This window comes from Hypanus sabinus, chromosome 10 (assembly GCF_030144855.1).
Source record: "Hypanus sabinus isolate sHypSab1 chromosome 10, sHypSab1.hap1, whole genome shotgun sequence".
NCBI classification, from domain to species: Eukaryota; Metazoa; Chordata; class Chondrichthyes; order Myliobatiformes; family Dasyatidae; genus Hypanus; species Hypanus sabinus.
The window spans coordinates 56,719,099-56,739,468 of NC_082715.1; the positions used below are offsets into that span (position 1 = coordinate 56,719,099).

At 42.3% G+C, this 20,370-nt stretch overlaps 1 protein-coding gene across 3 annotated transcripts in view; it reads left to right on the forward strand.

The window, feature by feature from the left end:
• The window catches only part of rock2a (rho-associated, coiled-coil containing protein kinase 2a), a 209,748-nt gene that overhangs the window by 119,313 nt on the left and 70,065 nt on the right, over positions 1–20,370 (forward strand). For all 3 annotated transcript variants that reach the window (XM_059981881.1, XM_059981879.1, XM_059981882.1), the window contains exons 10-11: positions 5,374–5,437; positions 19,390–19,478. In XM_059981881.1, the coding sequence (XP_059837864.1) occupies positions 5,374–5,437; positions 19,390–19,478 (153 nt within the window). The remainder of the gene's footprint in view (positions 1–5,373; positions 5,438–19,389; positions 19,479–20,370) is intronic.

The following is a 20,370-nucleotide window of genomic DNA, read 5'->3' on the forward strand; positions in this document are numbered from 1 at the left end:
TGACTCAACCTGGACATTTGCCTTTAGGGTATCCTGCACAAGGTCTCCCAAGTCCCTTTGCATCTCTGCATTTTGAATTCTTTCACCATCTAAATAATAGTCTGCCTGTTTATTTCTTCCACCAAAGTGCATGACCATACACTTTCCAACATTGTATTTCATTAGCTACTTCTTTGCCCATTCCCATAAATTATCAGTCTCTCTGCTGGTTTTCTGTTTCCTCAACACTACTCGCTCCTCCACCTATCTTTGTATCATCGACAAATTTAGCTACCAATCCATTAATCCCATTGTCCAAGTCATTGACAAACATCATAAAAAGCTGTGGTCCCAACACTGACCTGTGTTGATCTCCACTGGTAACCAGCAGCCATCCAGAATAGGATCCCTTTATTCCCACCCTCTGTTTTCTGCTAATCAGCCAGTGCTCCACCCATGTTAGTAACTCCCCTGTAATTCCATGGGCTCTTATCTTGCTAAGCAGCCTCATATGTGGCAGCTTGTCAAAGGCTTTTAGAAAATCCAAGTACACCACATCCACTGCACCCCCTTTGCCTACCCTGCTTGTAATTTCCTCAAAAAATTGCTGTCGGTTAGTCAGGCAGGATTTTTCTTTCAGGAAACCTACTGGCTTTGGCCTATCTTGTCATGTGTCTCCAAGTACTCCATAATCTCATCCCTAACAATCGATTCCAACTACTTCCCAACCACTGATGTCAGGCTAACAGTTCTATAGTTTCCTTTCTGCTGTCTTTATGTTATGCTTTTATAGCAAAACAATAAATACGTGTAAATAAGTAACAGGATTCATCCCTTTTCCTTAAAAAGTCCAGAATTGTTAATAATTAATTAATTAATAATCGCTGCTCAACGTTTTCAAGGCATGTGAGAGAGTTTTTTTAGAATTTTATTGCCAATTTTGGAACTTTTCACTGCCCTCAGTGGATGTGTACAAAGCTAGGCAAGGAGTTAAACACCATCTCAAAACTTCATCCAAGCTGGAAGCTTTCTTCAGTGGTTTTAGTGAGTGCTTTCCTTGTGAAACTGTAGAAAGTTAAATAAAATACATATTAACTTCGTACTGAATCAGATTAATGGAGATTGTTATCTTTCTACATGTGTGCTTCAAGTGGAATTCTGAATTAATCTGTGCAGGAAATCACATTAACAAAACAGCTTATGTACAGAAGGTGATGTTCCTACAAAATGAACTGTGTCTCTGGAGGCATGAACACTACCCACTTCCACTTGGCATCTATGGGATGTCAACTTAACTACTTAAACTAAAAGTCAGATGATCATTTCATTAAGTCTTTGGTTAAAGAAGGACGGTCTCCAAGACTGGCCATGAAAATAGTCTTACTGCACAGTTTTTATTCGTTCTTGCTTTGAAGAGGTCTGCTTTGATGACGTACTTGCTTGTGGTAATGCCTGATGAGCAGAGCAACGATGCAGTGCCAGTCTTCCCTCGAAATTTTTTTTTAAGCTGTGCAGACCAACCATTACTCTGAAAAGGAAATTTTCACATGGCCTGAAAACTGTGGCACAGTAAAGCTTTATATAAAAGAAAATTTCAGCTGAATGACAACGAAGGCTATGTGCACACGAGCATTTCAGTTATTGCGTGGCCAATGATCCATAAGTTTTAGGAGGAACAGTGCATAGTGCTCACCCAGTATGAGGATTCTGTGAGGTACCTTGGAAATGAGTTGTTCCCTCTTAATGTCTTTAACTCACAATGGCCCCTCAGTCAAAAAAGGGACAGAGTTCACTGAGGTAACTTTGAATTGGGAAAAGTTCCTGCTTTGTGATGCGCTGCACTTCCTCTGCATACATCTGGATAACCAATTCGGTTGCTCTGCACTGAGAGATTGTTTACAAATGTGCCAACCACTGCAAAGGCTTTTTTGGCTACTCCTACTATCTTCTTCTTCATATAGACACCTAACTCTCACAGAGTCTGAAATGAGGTGGGTATCCATTCTCCTGGATATTAGTCTTAAATGTGTTGACCATGGGCCGAGGAGCAGTGTTCATGTATCTTATGTACACAGGTGGTGTCTCCGTCAAGCAACAGAAGGATATCAACAGAAGCGTCAAATTGGGGTATGTTGTCACAATGTCTTTAAGGTGTGACTGACTGCATGCAATTTCAGGAGTTGGGACTTCATCCCTGTTATTGGGAATATGGCCATAGTCAGTAGGGATTGGGAAGGGTTACAACAAATCCACTGGTTCTAATTCTGGCAGCTGCTGATGTTCCAGAAGATATCTTTGGAATGTATGAGGAAGTAGTTACATCTGATGCCCAGCTGTCTCCCTGCTGTGCGGCGTGTGCTAGAATAAGTAGTAGTCCAAGGTGCTGCCCCTGAATTTACAACTGTGTCTGGGTCTATTTCTTCTGAAGTATCAATAGGTTCTTAGCTCAGCTTCCTGAAGTCCACTGGTGCTTGCTGCACCATGTGTCCATCTGTGTTCTGCAATGTATTGTTGCTGTTTCCCCAGCTTGCCTTGCTACCCTTCCTAGATTCTCCACCATTCTTCGGATGACTGTCTTGCCCACGTGTAAATAACTGTGCCCAGGGCTTCTTTGGCCACTTTCAGCACCTCACTCAAACTATTGTCCAATGGTGATTTATCACCACAGCCTGGTGCAGTGAGTTAAGACTGTGCAGTTGATTCTTTTGTAGCTTCTGTTGAAAGGTGAGCCACTGATGAACTTGGTGCACTGTTCATCCCTTGTGTGCTCTTATTAAGTGGTGAACACCCATGCATTTTCAAGTTGGGTGCTTCTTTCTTTCAACCTGAAGTAAGGGTTTATCTTTGGGTTTGAATCTGAAGCTGAGAAGAACTGGGTAAAAATTCGCTGTGAAGCATAACTGGAAGTTGGTTCTTGTGTTTGTCTTGCTTTGTACACCTTTGCCTCTGTTAAGGCAGCCCCAGCTTCATGCTCCTCTTTGAATGCAGTCAATGTAGCCTGTACATCAGCTTTCTCCATGTTTATATGAGCTTTCTCCATTTGCATTTCAATCCTGCGCTTTGCGCTGCTCTCATTCTTGCCACTTCGGCTGTGGCAAGGGCCCCATGCTACAGCTATGCTAATTGGGGTTTTGTCATGAAGACTGGATTGAATTTGCTTGGTTTTGAAGCTGTCATTGTAGCGTACAGCATTCAGTTGTGTTTTTAGACCATGGGTGGTGCCTTTGAAGATGAGTTGTCTTTTCACTCTACTCACAGTGCACCTGTACAAAGCTAGACAGTGAGTTAAACACCTTTTCAAAAATCACACAAGCCAGAATCTATCTTCAGGGCTTTTAATGAGAACTTCTTTGTGAAACTGCAGAAAGTTAATTAAAATGTGCTAACTTCAATGCAGAATCATTGCACTCCTGATTATACTTATACTATTGATTATTCTCATGAGTGGTGTACTCCAAGATAATATACTCAACATTCCATAACTATGCCGTGTAGTCCAGAGTGAACTCCTGGCACAACGATAGCTTAATACCAATAAACATATTACTTCCTTCAAAATATATACTAAATGTTTATCATATTAAAGCTCACAGATGTTGCTGTTTCAAGGGCATATGGGGAGGGGTGGGTGATGGAGATGGATGCCTTTTTACATCATGTGCTTCAAGTTGAAATCCAAATTAATCCACGCAGGAAATGATTTTAAAATCAGCTTGTGTGCAGGAAGTGATGTTTATATAAAAGGAACTAAATACAAAACGAACTGCCTCGAGAGGCTGGAACAGACATGCTCTCAAAAAGGTTTGTCGCCCCGGGAGCCACTAGGGTTATATCCCCTCTATCACCACGGCTCTAATGCAAACCTTTGTATTATTAGTTTATCACATTTTAGAATGTGCAGATTTCCATTCAGGTAAAGTTTTCATATACTGTGCTACAGAAAGTAACTCACTACTTGAAAGATTTTTGTTTAATTAGACCAATACCTCAGATTTTTTGTAATTCAACACACAGTACCTATAAAAAGTACTCACCTCACCTGGAAGTTTTCACTTTATTGTTTTACAACATTGGATTTCAGTGGATTTAATTAGGCTTTTTTGACACTGATCAACAAAAACTTTCGTGTCAAATGGAAAACAGATCTCTACAGAATGAACTAAATTAATTACAAATATAAAACAAAATTGTTGATTGCATAAGTATACACCCCCTTCAAGTCAGTATTTAATAGATGCACCTTTGGCAGCAGTTAGTCTGTGTGGATAGGTCTCTACGAGCTTTGCACATCTGGACCCTACAATTTTTCCCCTTTCTTCTTTACAAAACTGCTCAAGCTCTGTCAGACTGCAAGGAGATTGTGAGAGATCTGGACCCTGAGTTGACCACTCCATGGCATTAACTTTGTTGTTTTTAAGCCATTCCTGTGTAGCATCAGCTTTATGGTTGGGCTCATTGTCTTGTTGGAGTTTTCCAAGTTGCAGTTTTCTTGCAGACTGCAACGGGTTTTTCTTCAGGATCTCCCTGTATTTAACTGCATTCTTTTTATTCTCTACTTTCATGGTAGGGATGTGTGTTTTGGTGATGTGCAGTGTTTGGCTTATGTCAAACATAGTGTTTATTCTGATGGTCAAAAAGCTCAATTTTGGTCTCTTCAGACCATACAGTTTTCTTCTAGCTGACTTTTGAGTCTCCCACATGCCTTCTGACAAACTCTAGCCAAGATTTCATCGGAGTCTTTTTAACAGTAATGATTTGCTATGTCAGATTAAAGGAGGGTGAACACTTGTGTAATCAATTATTTTGTGTTTTATATTTGTAATTACTTTAGATCACTTTGTAGAGATCTGTTCACTTTGACACAAAATAGTTTTTTTTTCTGTTAATCAGTGTCAAAAAAGCTAAATTAAATTCACTGTGATTCAATGTTGTAAAACAATAAAACATGGAAACTTCCAGGGTTGGGGTGAATATATTTTATAGTCATAATATAAATGATGATTAGGATTTTTAAGTAAGTTCCTTTGTAAAACTCAGGGCTGACTGTACTTCCACCATCTTTCAGTGGCATCTGGCACCAGAACCCTCCAATTGATCAGTAAATGGATCAGCACTGAATGACAAAACAAAATTTGTTTGTGCTAATTGTTCACTGCATTGGGTTTTTTGGACAACAATTTGGATTGAATGATTTTTCTTGCTGACTATCCCAGAGTGTCTAGACCTTAAAAGGTTTTTTTTCCTTACTCAACCCATTATCAAAGGTAGGGCTTTCATGTTTGGTGTGAGTTGGTTGATAAATAAAAGAAATGCTGAGTTAAATTGCACTCTCATTTTAAATTGAGTTCCAAATATTGTCATGGCTACTAACCTTGAAGTCATCTTCTCCCTCAGGCTGCTAAGTGACACGCCCGCATCCTATAAAGAAAATGAGCCCAGTGTACCCAATAAAATTGAGGTGAGTACCAGACTGATGTATAGTTATCACACAAGGCAAGTACAAATTTATTCCCTTTAATTATTTAAAATAGTTTTCTATTTCAATCATGTTGTTTGTTAGAATTACTGTTCTGTGGGAAATTTTTTTTATAATCTTTGAATGACTTGAATATTGGAATGTAAGGTAGACACTCAATTTGTTCATTGTAAGCTTGGAGATATAGCACAAATGAAGATGCAAATCTCTGTAACAGATGGGTGTTATGTTTTCTAGCTCCAAAATATAAAAACTAATTGGAAGGATAATGGGAGTGCTGAGAATTACAGATCTTAGTTTGTATTTACTTTAAATGAGGTGCACACATATTATGTGGTAGCGTCATGACTTAGGCAATTGATAATTTTTTATAACCTGTAATGGTTTATTTAAACAAGAATGCTTAATCAAACAATATATTTACAATAACACTCAAATACTACTCAAATATTAAGTACACAACACTCCTCCCTGTTTAGCTGAGGCATTGATCATATGGGTAGTCAGAGGCTTTTCCCCAGGGCTGGAATGGCTAGCACAAGAGGGCACAGTTTTAAGGTGCTTGGAAGTAGGTACAGAGGAGAGGTCAGGGGTAAGTTTTTTATGCAGGGAGTGGTGATTGCGTGATGCGATTGGGTTTTTTAAGAGACTCCTGGACAGGTACGTGGAGCTCAGAAAAACAGAGGGCTATGGGTAACCCTAGGTAATTTCTAAGGTAAGGATGTGTTTGGCACAGCTTTTTGAGCCAAAGGGCCTGTATTGTGCTATAGGTTTTCTACGTTTCTATGTTTTACACAATACAACCATTATACAGACAGCCACAGCATAGTAAATTTTTAAATTGCCCCATTCAGGCCTAAAGATTTGAATGCCGTGGAAGCTTTCTTACTTTTATAAGGTAGTGGCTTTTCTGACAAAGGGGATCATTCTGACTGGTAGGGAAGATTTGAGGCTGTGAAGCTAACGTGGGTTTTGAGGCCTTCTCCATGGTGGTTGTAGGAGCTGACTGAGACTGCAACTGATTGATGTATCATCTCCAGATGATATTAGACATGATCTCCACTGAGTAAGAGAATGGTCCAGTCTGTTCGTGTCTTTCTGAGTATCCACTTTTGATCACTTCTGTAGTCCCTTGCTAGGAATGCCTGTCCAGGAGTGACACATTGAACCTCCATTTTATCTCGTCTGTTTGACCTGCATACTATTTCTGAGATATGGGTTTGAGGAGTTCCAAGGGTGAATGCAAGTGATGATCCAGGAACAGCAGAGCTAAGGAGCTTTTGGCTATGGTGTGTGCTGCATTTGCGATATGCATGGAGGAAATTCATGAGCTTGTGATTCAGTGTTAAGGTAGTGAGTTCTGCTTATATTGCTTGCAGTGCGTTCTATAGACTCTGGACAAACCTTTCAGCAAAACCATTTTTAGCTTTTTGGTACGGTGCAGGTACCTTATTCCATTTATTTTTAGGAATGACTGAAACTGTTCTTCCACAAACTATGGTCCATTGTCACTACGTGTTCTGGAACACCAGTTTTTGCTCCATCAACAGTCTCTGATGCTGAATTGGAGGCTATTGGGAACACTTCTGGCCACTTTGTAGCTGTATCCACTACTACCAAGGAATTTATGCCAATGAACAGTTCTGCAAAATCCACATGAATCCTCTGCCAGGACAATGCTGACCATTCCCAGGGATGGAGAGGCACTATTTTTGGCATTTTCTGGGTGTGTTGGCATCCTGCACAGTACATAACAAGCTGCTTGATCTGCTGAATTATCATACGACACCAGACAAAGCGTTGAGCGAACACTTTAATTTTAACCATGTCAAGATGTTGTTCCTCCAACACTTTAGCTCTCAGCTTGAATGACACAACAACTCAATCCCTAAGCAAGACAACCCCCATCAAGGGTAAGTTCATCATGGTGCTGGTAAAATGGGGAAACTGGAGTTTCTGCTGTACATTCCAGCCAGTTTAGGTGGCCCTGTAGGCTTGAGACAGTGTGGGGGCTGTTCTGGTTTCCCTTTGGATCAACTCTATTGTAATAGGGAGACATTCAAAGTAAATTTATTATGAAAGTACATATATGTCGTCTTATACAACCCTGAGATTCATTTTCTTGTGGGCATACTCAATAAGTCCAATAAGAGAATAATTATAATGAATCAATGACCATGAGAGCTGACTTCAAGTGACGGTGGAAGCCTTCCACTAGTCCATTCAACTGTGAGTGGTAGGCAGTAGTGTGGTGTAGCTGCGTTCCCAACAGGCTGGCCACAGCCGACCACAGGCTGGAAGTGAATTGGGCGCTTCTGTTGGAGGTAATGTGGGCCGGTACCCCGAAGCGTGCTACCCAGGTTGCAATCAGTGCTCGGGTGCAGGAATCGGCAGATGTGTTGTTGAGCGGGACCGCCTCTGGCCACCTCGTGAACCGGTCTACCATAGTTAGGAGGTACCGCGCTCCTCGGGACACTGGTAGGGGGCCCACGATATCCACATGAATGTGGTCAAACCTCTGGTGGGTGGGTTTGAACTGCTACGGTGGGGCTTTAGTGTGCCGCTGCATCTTGGCTGTTTGGCACTATGCACATGTTCTGGCCCATTCACTGACCTGCTTGTGAAGTCCGTGCCACGCGAACTTGCTGGAGACCAGCCGGATGGTTGTGCTGATAGATGGGTGCGCCAAACCGTGTATGGAGTCGAAAACTCGCCGCCTCCAGGCTGCCGGGACGATGGGGCGAGGTTGGCCGGTAGCCACATCGCACAGGAGGGTCCTCTCACCTGGGCCTACGAGTAAGTCCCGCAGCTGCAAACCCAAGACTGCGGTCCTGTAGCTGGGCATCTCGTCATCTGCCTGCTGCGCCTCCGCCAGTGCTGCATAGTCCACCCCCAGTGACAGGGCCTGGACAGCTGGTCTGGAGCGTGTGTCCGCCACGACGTTGTCCTTTCCCGAGACATGCTGGATGTCCTTCGTGTACTCGGAGATGTAGGACAGATGTCGCTGCTGGCGAGCTGACCATGGATCGGACACCTTCGTGAACGCGAAGGTCAACGGTTTGTGGTCTGTGAACGCGATGAATGGCCTGCCTTCTAAGAAGTTCCTGAAATGCCGGATTGCCAGATACAGTGCCAACAGCTCCCAGTCGAAAGTACTGTACTTGAGCTTGGGTGGTCGTAGGTGCTTGCTGAAGAACGCCAGGGATTGCCAGTGCCCCTCGATGAGTTGCTCCAGCACCCCACCGACTGCTGTGTTGGCTGCATCCACCGTGAGTGCGGTCAGAACGCCTGTTCTGGGGTGCACCAGCATTGCGGCATCTGCCAAGGCTTCCTTGGCTTTAACGAAAGCAGCCGCGGCCTCCTCGTCCCAAGTAATGTCCTTGCCTTTACCGAACATCAGGGTGTACAAAGGGCATATGATACAGGCTGCTGAGGGGAGGAAATGGTGGTAGAAATTCACCATACCAACAAACTCCTGTAACCTTTGACCGTGTTGGGCAGGGCAAAGTGGCAGATCGCATCTGCCTTGGCGGGCAGAGGTGTTGCCCCGTCTTTGGTAACCCTGTGGCCCAGGAAGTCGATGGTATCGAGACTGAACTGGCATTTGGCTAGGTTGATCATGAGGCCGAAATCACTCAGGCGGGAGTGGAGCTGGCAGAGGTGGGACAGATGCTCCTGACGACAACTGCTGGCTATAAGGATGTCATCCAAATAGATGAACACAAAGTCCAGTTCGCGTCCCACTGCATCCATTAGCCACTGGAACGTCTGTGCAGCATTCTTCAGGCCGAACGGCATTCTGAGGAACTCGAACAAGCCGAGCGGGTTCGGGACGTCTTCAGGGTGCACCGGGATTTGATGGTATCCCCAGACAAGGTCTACTTTGGTAAATATTCTTGCCCTGTGCAGGTTTGCTGCAAAGTCCTATATGTGCAGCATGGGGTAGTGGTCTAGAGTTGTAGCTTCGTTCAGTCTGCGGTAGTCGCCGCCCGGTCTCCAACCCCCAACTGCTTTGGGCACCATGTGTAGGGGGGAGGCCCATGTGCAGTCGGACCTCCATACGATCCCCAATTCCTCCATCCTCTTGAACTCCTCCTTCGCCAGGCGGCGCTTTTCCAGGGAGAGCCTTCGTGCGCGGGCGTGGAGGGGTGGTCCCTTGGTCGGGATGTGGTGCTGAACCCCATGTCTGGGCATGGCTGCCGTGAACTGCGGTGCCAGAATCGATGGAAAGTCCGCCAGGATTCTGGTGAATGCGTTGTCCGACAGCGTGATGGGGTCCAAGTGTGGGGCCGGCAGCTTGACTTCACCCAGAGAGAACGTCTGGAAAGTCTCGACATGTACCAGTCTTTTACCTTGCAAGTTGACCAGCAGGCTGTGAGCTTACAAGAAGTCCGCCCCAGGAGTGGTTGGGCCACGGCGGCCAGTGTGAAGTCCCACGTGAACTGTCTGGCGCTGAACTGCAGCTGCACTGTGCGGGTGCCGTAGGTCCGTATCGTGCTGCCAGTTGTGGCCCTCAGGGTGGGTCCTGGCTTCCTGTTGCGGGTGTCGTACCCTGTTAGGGGCAAGACGCTGATTTCCGCTCCAGTGTCAATCAAGAAACGGCATCCCAACTGTTTGTCCCAGACGTTCAAGAGGTTGTCCTGGTGGCCAGCCAACATAGTCATTAGCGGCAGCTGGCCCTGGCCCTTGCAGGGCAGGCAACAACTGCAGGCTTTTGTGCCCCACCGCTGGTGGTAGAAACACCACTGCTCACTGTCCTCCTCACTCCTGCCTCTGTGTTGTGTGCACCCCCCTGCTGGGCCTGGTCTGGTCCGCTGTTGGGCGCATGGCCTGGTAATCTGACCAATGGATGCCACGCTCTCCCTCTTGACTTTCCACAGCACGTCTACCCAGGCTGCCACCTTCCGGGGGTCGCTTAAATCTGCGTCGGTCTGCAGCAGATCTAAGTCCTCGGGCAGTTGCTCTAGGAACGCTTGCCCAAACATGAGGCAGGGCTTTTGTCTGTCAGCCAGGGCCAGCATCTTGTTCATCAATGCTGACGGCAGTCTGTCTCCCAAACCATCCAGGTGAAGCAGGCGGGCACCCCGCTCACGCCGTGAGAGGCCAAAGGTCCCAATGAGCAGCGCTTTGAATGCTTCATATTTGCCTGCTTCCAGGGGCGACTGTATGAAATCTGCAACCTGGGCAGCTGTCTCCTGGTCAAGGGTGCTCACCACGTGATAGTAACGCATGGAATCAGAAGATATCTGCCGAATCTGGAACTGGGCTTCTGCTTGGCTAAACCGCACGTGTGGTCACAGCATCCAGAAAGTCGGCAGTTTTAGCGAAACTGCATGAACAGATGAGTCGGTCATCTTTGGTCCAAATCCCATTTGGACTGTCGGGGTCAGCAATGTAGCATTGTGCTACACACAGCGCTGAAATAACGACACGCTGTCAGTAAGTCTTTTCGAGACTAGTTTATTCAAATTTCATGGTGCTGGCATTTAGTCCCTAGCGCCCGCCCTCTCTGGGCAGAAATGATGTCAGAGGTGCATTACCAAAGTCTCCCCCTGCACACAGGCTATTTGTGAGCCGGTTCGTCTGCGCAGAAAGTGGGTCGCCACAACACATCCTTTGGCCTTGGGGCATCCACCACTGCTTGACTTTTCTCAGCACATTTGCATCCTTATGCATCTGTAGTGTGACCACAGTAGGTGATCTTGGTTTGAAGGTTTCACACTTGTCAAGTTGTATACTGAGGCATGTTCCCTCTAAACTGTGCATGTGTACGCATGCACACGCGTTTCAACCAGCGCACAAAGGAAATTAATGTGCGCACTAAAGGTTAGTTACCTAAAATAATGTAGTAATTAATAATTATACTTACTGAAAATAATCTTTTAGCTAAATGTTTCTGTTAACTAATTAGTCAGTTTTTCAAATACCACAATGCACGTCACTAATTAATGTCACCTCATTGTTCTGTTTCCAGTTTCTACAGCTGCATCACGGCGGCAGCCATCTTTGGCAGACAGTGTTCATATCGTAAACTTCACATCTGGCGATGAACAAGTTAATGCCTTATGTCTAAAATATCATGATATTCTGGCTTGAAAATACTGTAATAGTTACACAGTTTAATGGCTTCAAATTTTCTGTGCAGGAAAAAATTAAATCCAAACTGATTTTAAACTTTGCTCAAATGGTTACATTTGTACTTCAAAATGAACAGTTTTGCGACCTTGCACAGTTGATGGACATTGGGGGAACCTTTCTTGTGTCTAGTGCGGACTGTGAGCGAGGTTTTAGCCTAATGAATCAACTCAAAAACAAGCTGAGAAGCCATTTAGGCGTATGTCATTTGGATATGTTAATGAGAATCAAAAGCTATCAATTGGATGGAAGTTCTATTAGCTCATATAGAGTTTACAAAGTATGGGTAAAATGCCAAAGAAAGGAGAGAGAAAAAATAACTGAGTAACTTAAATATGTATGTTATTTTGTTGTTCTGTGCAGTTTTATGTCGAGTATTTTGTAATCCTGTGCCATGTATGCATTCAGTGCGCACATACTTCTGTCAGGAAAAAAATCTGCACAACATAAGATTTTTGCGCACACTGACTACTAAAAATTAGAGGGAACATTGATACTGAGGCCATTATCTATTAATATTTTTAACGTTGCTTTGAGGTTTTGGAGATGTTCCTGGTCATCCTGACTGATAACAATGATGTCATCCAGGTAGCACTGAGAGCCTGGACTGCCTTGCAGCACGTGGACTATAGCACTGTGCGAGAGTGCAGGTGCTACTCCAAAAATAAGCCTATTATAGCGATAAAACCTTTTGTGAGTGTTTTGGGTTCTTCCATCTTCATCTGTCGGTAGGCCTCAGCTAAATCTACTTTGCTGAAGTGTTTTTCTCCCAAAAAATTTGCAAAGTTTCCCTCTATCCTTGTCAGAGGGTATTGATCTACTTTCATATTGGGTTGATGGTGACGTTCAAATCACCATTGACCCTGACAGACCAATTCTTCTTGACTACTGAAGTTGCCCATGGGCTCCATTCAAACTTGGAAAGAATTTCTTCAGCCTCCATGCGATCTACCTCACTAGTTACTTTATCACAGATGGTATAAGGAACCAGTCGGGCTTTGCAAAGCTTGGTGTGGCATTTTCATTTAGCACTATTTTACCCTTGATATGTTTGAATTTTTCAATGTGGTCTGATCTGGTACCTTTTAAAATTCACTTTCAGTTGATGCTATCACAGGCATGCAAATGGTAGATGGATCTTCAGTCAAATTGTAGTTGTCTCAGCCAATCATGGCCCCACAGTGTTGGTCCTCCTGTCTTGGTTTTACCACATACAAGCTCATTGTGGCTTGTTGGATGTTGAATTTCACTGTCAAGAATGCCATTCCCATGGGAGTTATCTTTTCTCCAGTAGAAGTTCTTAGTTGGATATCTACAAGCTTCTGTTTAGAATCTTTGAAATGCTGTTCAAGTTAATCTTGTTGAATGGCAGAAACTCCTGAGTCAGTGTCCATTTGCCATTCACTCCTGGTGTAGGCCATATTGCTTGTTCCTGTTAGTTGTCAATTTGTAATTCTCAAGGCTATCCAGTCCTGTGTCACTCTCATAATTATTAGATTTTTCACCAACAGCATGCAGATTAGTCCTCCTTTTGAAACTGCAACTTTTTAGCATTTTCTCTTCCCTGTGTAGTCCATTTATTTTTGTCTGTCCAACATGCTCTTTGTCTGTGACCTACTTTGTTGCATTTTCTGCAAGTTTCACTGTTAAATCTGCAGTAGTCTGGTATAGGTGAGCCCCTGCTACAACAGTACCACAACTTGCTCAGCCAGGTAGGTTTCTGCTTAGACATAGCAATTTTGTTCACACTCACCTTCATTCCTAACTGCAACTCAATTGTACCTCTGACTACTGTTACCATTGATACGGGAGCTATTTCAACTGCTCATTTAAATGTTAGTTGTGCTTCAGTTAGAAGCCATTTTTTAATGCTGTCTTGTAAAATTCCACCAACTAAACAATCTCTCAGTGCATCATTAAGCCCATTATTGAACTGACAATGTTCTGACAATCAATTCAGTTCAGTCATGTATGCTGAAATGGACTCCCCTTCTTGTTGTTTCCGCTTATGAAACCAGATGCATACTGCAATGAACAATGGTTTTGGTTCTACGTGTTCCTGTATTACTTTGACGATATCAGCAAAGTTCATTTTGGATGGAGTGGTTAATCTTCAAAACAAACTTTATGTCTTTAAACCCAATGCATTCAGCAAAATTGGTACTCATTTCTCATTAGCTATTTCATTTGCTTCAAAATACTGTTCAATCCATTCGGTATATTAGATCCAGTTATCTGTTGTGTATCAAACATATCAGTCTTTCCGATGTATCCACCCATTTCTACTTTTTCTTATGATTGTCAAACGATACTCACTTTATGAATTGATGCATTCTTTTTTAAGCTTGACTGGTTCTGCACATGCTGCACTGCCTTTTTAAAAAAAAAATCTTGACCATTCCTTGCTGTGCTTCTTTTTAATTTGAATGTTTCGCTGCTCATCTAAAGATCAGTGGTCATCTTGGATTCCTCTTAAAAAAAAAACCTTGTCACCACTTATATTTTGTAACATAAAATAATTGAAAGGAAAACAAGAGAGCTGAGAGATGTACATTTGAAGTGAGGCGTACACATATGTGGTAGTATCATGATGCATGTAATTCACATGTTTTTATATATAATCTAATTAAACAAAGTGCTTAATCAAGTGATATATTTACAGTATTACTCAAATACTACTGGAAATATTAAATACGCAACAGTGTGCAACATGGTAGTGTAGTTGTTAGTATAATGATACTACAGCTCTGGGCATTGGAGTTCAGAGGACAGAACCAATGTCATCTGTAAGGAGACTACATCCTTCCCATGGAATGCATGGGTTTTCTCCAGGTGCTCTGTGTTCCCATAGTCCAAAGGCATACTGGTTAGTAGGTTAATTGATCATTGGAAATTGTCCTGTGATTCAGCTTGGGTTAAGTTGGAGGTTGCTGGGTGGTCTGACTCAAAGGGATGGAAGGGCCTAATGCTGTACCTCAAACAAGCAAATAAATAGTAAGCAGGTAGATGGCGAATGGGGTCAGATACAGAAATATGAGAGTTAGTGTTTTAGAAGGAAGGGTGGGGAAAGGTAATTGGTCTCAATGGCACATTTCTAAAGAGTGTGCAGAAACATAGGGCTGTGTTTGTACATGAAGTTCTTGAAGGTGAGTGATTTAGTTAGCAGGGCAAGTTAATCTCTGCACATCATGAAAAGAACTAGGAGTTTGTAACAGGAAAAAGTATTCAGAAGGACAAGTTAAGTAACAGAATATTGTATCTAATTTTGGTCACTGCAGTTGGAAATGAAGGGCCAAGAGAATGTACAGAAGATATTTATCAGAATTTTTCCAAGGGTGTTGGATTTTAGCTGAAGCTTGGTTGCTTTTGAAACAATGAAAGCTAGAAGGTTTGATAAAAATGCACAAGGTTATGTAAGATTTTCTTCACCTTGACAAAAAACAACTGTTCCCATTACATTATGATAAAAAGATTAAAGAAGGTATATAATACTTTGGGCAAGTGTATATGTGGAATATAAGGGAGAATTAATTTAAAGCAATGAAAGGAAAATGTGCTGAATGTGCTATCCGCAATGGCTGTGGAACTGGAAGCTATCAATAACTATGAAAGAAAATGGGGGAAGTAGAAATAAATTGTAATCCACAGCTAAAATATTACATGGTGTTCTATTAATCATCATAGAAGAGATGAAAAATTCTTGAGCGAGTGCAAATGAAATTTATCAGAATAATTCCAAGACTGAAAAGCAAATCGGTTGCTTTATAGAGAGTAGGAGTATTCAAGTTAGATCAAGTTTATTTCTGCTCTTTAGTGACTGATACCAACGATGATTAGGATTTGTACTTGGTCAGTAATAATACTGGAAAATATTAAATGCTATGCTAAGGACTTTGAAGAATTAATAAGTGCTAGGTAACTAATAATAATGTACATCTCGCCTAGGTCGTAATTAATAGTTCACATTTCATTGTATTGAAAGTAAATAACAATGTGAAAGCTCAATATGGATATGTATTTTAACATTTATGTGAAAACTCACTGATTTATATTGAAAGCAGTTTATAAACCATTGTAAGAGCCTAAAATTTCCAGAAACCTTGTAAAAGATAATGGAAAAAAAAGGCAGTGGGTGTTGGTCATTTTTTTTTTTGTGAAGGAACGGGAGGGGCAGCTGGAGTTTCTATCCAGTTTTTTGATCATCAGATACAGGAGCAGAATTAGCCCATTTGGCCCATCAAGTCTGCTCCACCATTATATCATCACTGATCCATTTTCCCACTCAACCCCAATCTCCTGCCTTCTCCCCTTATCCCTTCATGCCCGGACTAATCAAGAATTTATCAACTTCTGCCTTAAATATACCCAATGATTTGGCCTCCACAGTTGCCTGTGACAACGAATTCCACAGATTTGCCACTCTCTGACTAAAGAAATTTTCCCTTAGTTCTGTTCGAAAAGGACTCCACTTTATTCTGAGGCTTTGTCCTCTGGTCTTAGACTCTCTCGCCATAGGAAACATCCTCTCCACATCCACTCTATTGAGGATTTTCAACATTCGAATAGATTTCAATGAAGTTGCCCCTCATTCTTCTGAATTCTAGTGAATTGCAGCTCAGAGCCATCAACTGCTTCTCATATGACAAGCCTTTCAATCCCAGAATCATTTTCATGCACCTGCTTTGAACCCGCTCCCAATGCCAGTACATTGTTTCTCAGTTAAGGGGTTAAAACTGCTCACAATATTCCAATTGAGGCCTCAACAATATATCCTTGGTTTTATATTCTAATCCCCTCTAAATGAATGCTAATGTCGTATTTTCCTTCCTCACCACCAAGTCAACTTGCAAATTAATCTTTATGAACCCTTGCAAGGATTTCTTGTGCCTTTTACTATAATGGCATGAACATCGATTTCTTGAACTTCCAGTAATGGCACTCCCCTCTTCACCATTTCCCTTCCCTCTTTCCGTCTCTCACCTTATCTCACCCATCGCCTCCCTCTGGTGCTCCTCCCCATTTTTTCTTCCGTGGCCTTCTGTCCTCTCCACTCGGACTCCACCTACTCCAGCCCTGTGTTTCTTTTACCAGTCAACTTCACAACTCTTTACTTTACCCCTCCCCCTCACAGTTTCACCTATCACCTTGTGTTTCTCCCTCCTCTTCCCCCATCTTTTAAATCTACTCCTGATTTTTTTTTCCAATCCTGTTGAAGGGTCTCGCCCCGAAATGTCAACCGTTAGGCTGATGTTAGGCTGTCTTTAAAGAGGGTGAACCCTCGCAAGGCATAAGGTCCCAATGGAGTACCTGGTAGGCTCTGAAAACTTGTGCCAACCAATTGTCAGGAGTATTCAAGGACACTTTCAACCTCTTACTGCTACGGGCAAAAATTCCCACTTGCATCAAAATGCAAAAATTATACCAGTGCCTAAGAAGAATAATGTGAGCTGCCTTAATGACTATTGCTCAGTAGTACTCACATCTGCAGTGATGAAATGCTTTAAGAGGTTGGACATGACTAGACTGAACTCCTGCCTCAGCAAGGACCTGGACCCACTGCAATTTGCCTGTTGCCACAATAGGTCAATGGCAGTTGTAATCTCAATGGTTCTTCGCATGGCCTTAGACCACCTCGACAACACAGTCACCTATGTCAGGATGCTGTTCACCGACTATAGCTCAGCATTTAACGCCATCATTCCCAAAATCCTGATTGAGAAGTTACAGAACCTGGGCCTCTGTATCTCCCTCTGTAATTGGATCCTTGACCTCCTAACTGTAAAACTGCAATCCGTGTGGATTGGTGCTAATATCTCCTCGTTGACAACCTCAGGGGTGTGTGCTTATCCCACTGCTCTACTCTCTCTATATGCCCGTGATTGTGTGGCCAGACATAGCTCAAATACCATCTATAAATTTGCTGATGATACAATCATTGTTGGTAGAACCTCAGATGGAGACAAGAGGGCATACTCCAGCGAGATATGCCAACTAGTGGAGTGGTGTCACAACAGCAACCTTGCGCTCAACATCAGTAAGACAAAAGAGCTGATTGCGGACCTCAGGAAGGGTAAGATGAAGGAACACATGCCATTCCTCATAGAGGAGTGAATGAGCAGCTTCAAGTTTCTGGATGTCAAGATTGCTTAGGACCTAACCTGTTCCCAACATATCGATGCAGCTATAAAGAAGGCAAGACAGCGACTATACTTCATTATGAGTTTGAACAGATTTGCTATGTCATCAAAAACACTCAAAAGCTTCTATAAATGTACTGTGGAGAGCATTCTGACAGGCTGCACCACTGTCTGGTATGGGATGGGGGGGTAGTGGTTGCTACTGAAGAGGACTGAAAGAAGCTGCAGAGGGTTGTAAATTTAGTCTGCTCCATCTTGGGTACTAGCCTACAAAGTACCCAGGACATCTTCAAGGAGCAGTGCCTCATAAAGGCAGTGTCCATTATTAAGGATCTCCAGCACCAAGGGCATGCCCTTTTCTCACTGTTACCATCAGGGGTAGGAGGTACAGAAGCCTGAAGGCACACACTCTGCGATTCAGGAGCAGCTTCTTACCCTCTGCAATCAAATTCCTAAATGGACATTGAGCCTGTGAACACTACCTCACTTTTTAAAAATATATTATTTCTGTTTTTGCACAATTTTTAATCTATTCAATATACATATACAGTAATTGATCTACTTAATTATGAATTATTATTTTCTTCTATATTGTGTATTACATTGAACTGCTTTGCTAAGTTAACAAATTTCTGGACGCATACTGGTGATAATAAACCTGATTCTGATTCTGTAGTCTTTTCCATAGATCCTCCAGCATTTTGTGTGTGTTGCTTGGATTTGCAAAATCTGCAGATTTTCTCTTGTTTGTGGCTATTGTATTTTGATCATTTGTCCCTTAGGGTTCCTTTATTTTAAGCTCTTTAATCAATTCTGGATCATTGTACAACACCTAATCCCCTAGTGGGCTCAACCCCAAGCTGCTCTAAAAAGTCATCTCGTAGGCAATCGAGAAATTCTCCCTCTTGGGATCCAGCATCAGTCTGATTTTCCCAATCTACCTGCATATGGAATCCAGCACCCACACTCATAACTATCATAACATTGCCCCTTTGGCAAGCATTTTCTATCTCCTGTTGTAATTTGTAGATTACATCTTTACTACTGTTTGGGGTTTGGGGTCTGAGGTCTGTATATATCTCCTATCCAGGTCTTTTTACCCTTGCACTTCCTTAGCTCTACCTACAATGGTTCAATAGCTTCTGACCCTATGTCATCTCTTTCTAGTGATTTGGTATTATTATTTTTTTTAATCAACTGAGCCACCTCACCCATTCTGTCTACCTGCCTGTACTTTCGATACTTCATGTATCCTTGGAGTTTAAACTTCCAACTATAATGTTCTTCCAGCCACCATTCAGTGATGCCCACACGTCATACATGGCAATCTGCAACTGTACTTCATCCACTCAAGTCCTTATAGTGTGCAGTCAAACATAACACATTCAGCCCTGTATTCACCCTTCTGGATGTTGTCTGTTTTTTGCATTGCTGGATTTGTTGGATTATTGATTTTGGAAATGTCTATACTCTAAATTTTCATAAGAATTAGGCAGCATGATATGTCTTAAGCACTTGTATGTTTTAAATTCATCTTAATTAAAAAGGGAACATTAAAAGGTACCTTTCTTTTGTATTTTCTAAAAACCTTTGAAAATATATGCAAGTTCTTTCAAATTGCTTGTATTTATTTGCTGATATTTCTGTCATATTTCATTGTAGTCTACAAAACTACAGAAGAAGATACACCAGCTTGAAGAACAATTAAGCAATGAAATGCAAGCCAAAGATGAAATGGAGCAAAAATTTAGGTATGTTGCAGGAAGGATAAATTTTGCACTAATAGGTTGAAAACAATGTTTGCACAAGTGTACGGAATGTGAAATTAATTTTTGTTGTGTTTTTTTTATACAGGAGGTTCAGCAATAATTGTTGCTGCTCTGAAGGTTCAGCTAATGGACATAATTGTAGCAACAGTTATTTCTGTGCTCGCTATAAAAGCTATGATTTTATGAACGTGCACTTATACAGTGTGCAACTGTAGTCTTGTCACTGTAACTGAATTGTTCAGATTTAAATGATTTACTGTCTCAGTGATCATTTTCAACTTGCTAGGCATTGTTCAAGTACAAAAGAATACCAGAAGCAACGTATAGTTACATATTTAAGCTTTTGAAGTCATTGAATTATAAACCATGGAAACAGGTTCTTTGCCCCACTGAATCCATGATGACTATGACTCTCCAGCACTATTAACCTAAAGAAGTCCTAACTTGTTATCCTGACATTGCCCTGAGCTTCCCCAAGATTCTACTGCTCAGCTACATAGGAAGCAATTTGCCAAGCTAAGAAACCCATTAACCTGCATTCTTTTACATTGTGGGAATAAAACTCCCACAGTTCACACAGACAGCATCAGAGATCAGAATTGAAGCTGGGTTGCTGCAAATGTGAGGCAGCAATTCCACCATCTGTTAATTTATGAACGTCTGCTCCAGTGACTAGGCTGTTTTAGAAGTCATATCTGATATTCAATGAAATTATGTTGATTGCTATTAATGTATGGATACCTAATGTAAAAGATGTCACCATAGCCAATAATGACCTGCAGCCAATGAATTAGTTTTGTTACATTATTACCTTTTTGCAGAAACTATAAGGGGGAGAGTGAGGGAGTAGTGGTCAGCAATTTGTGGGAAATCC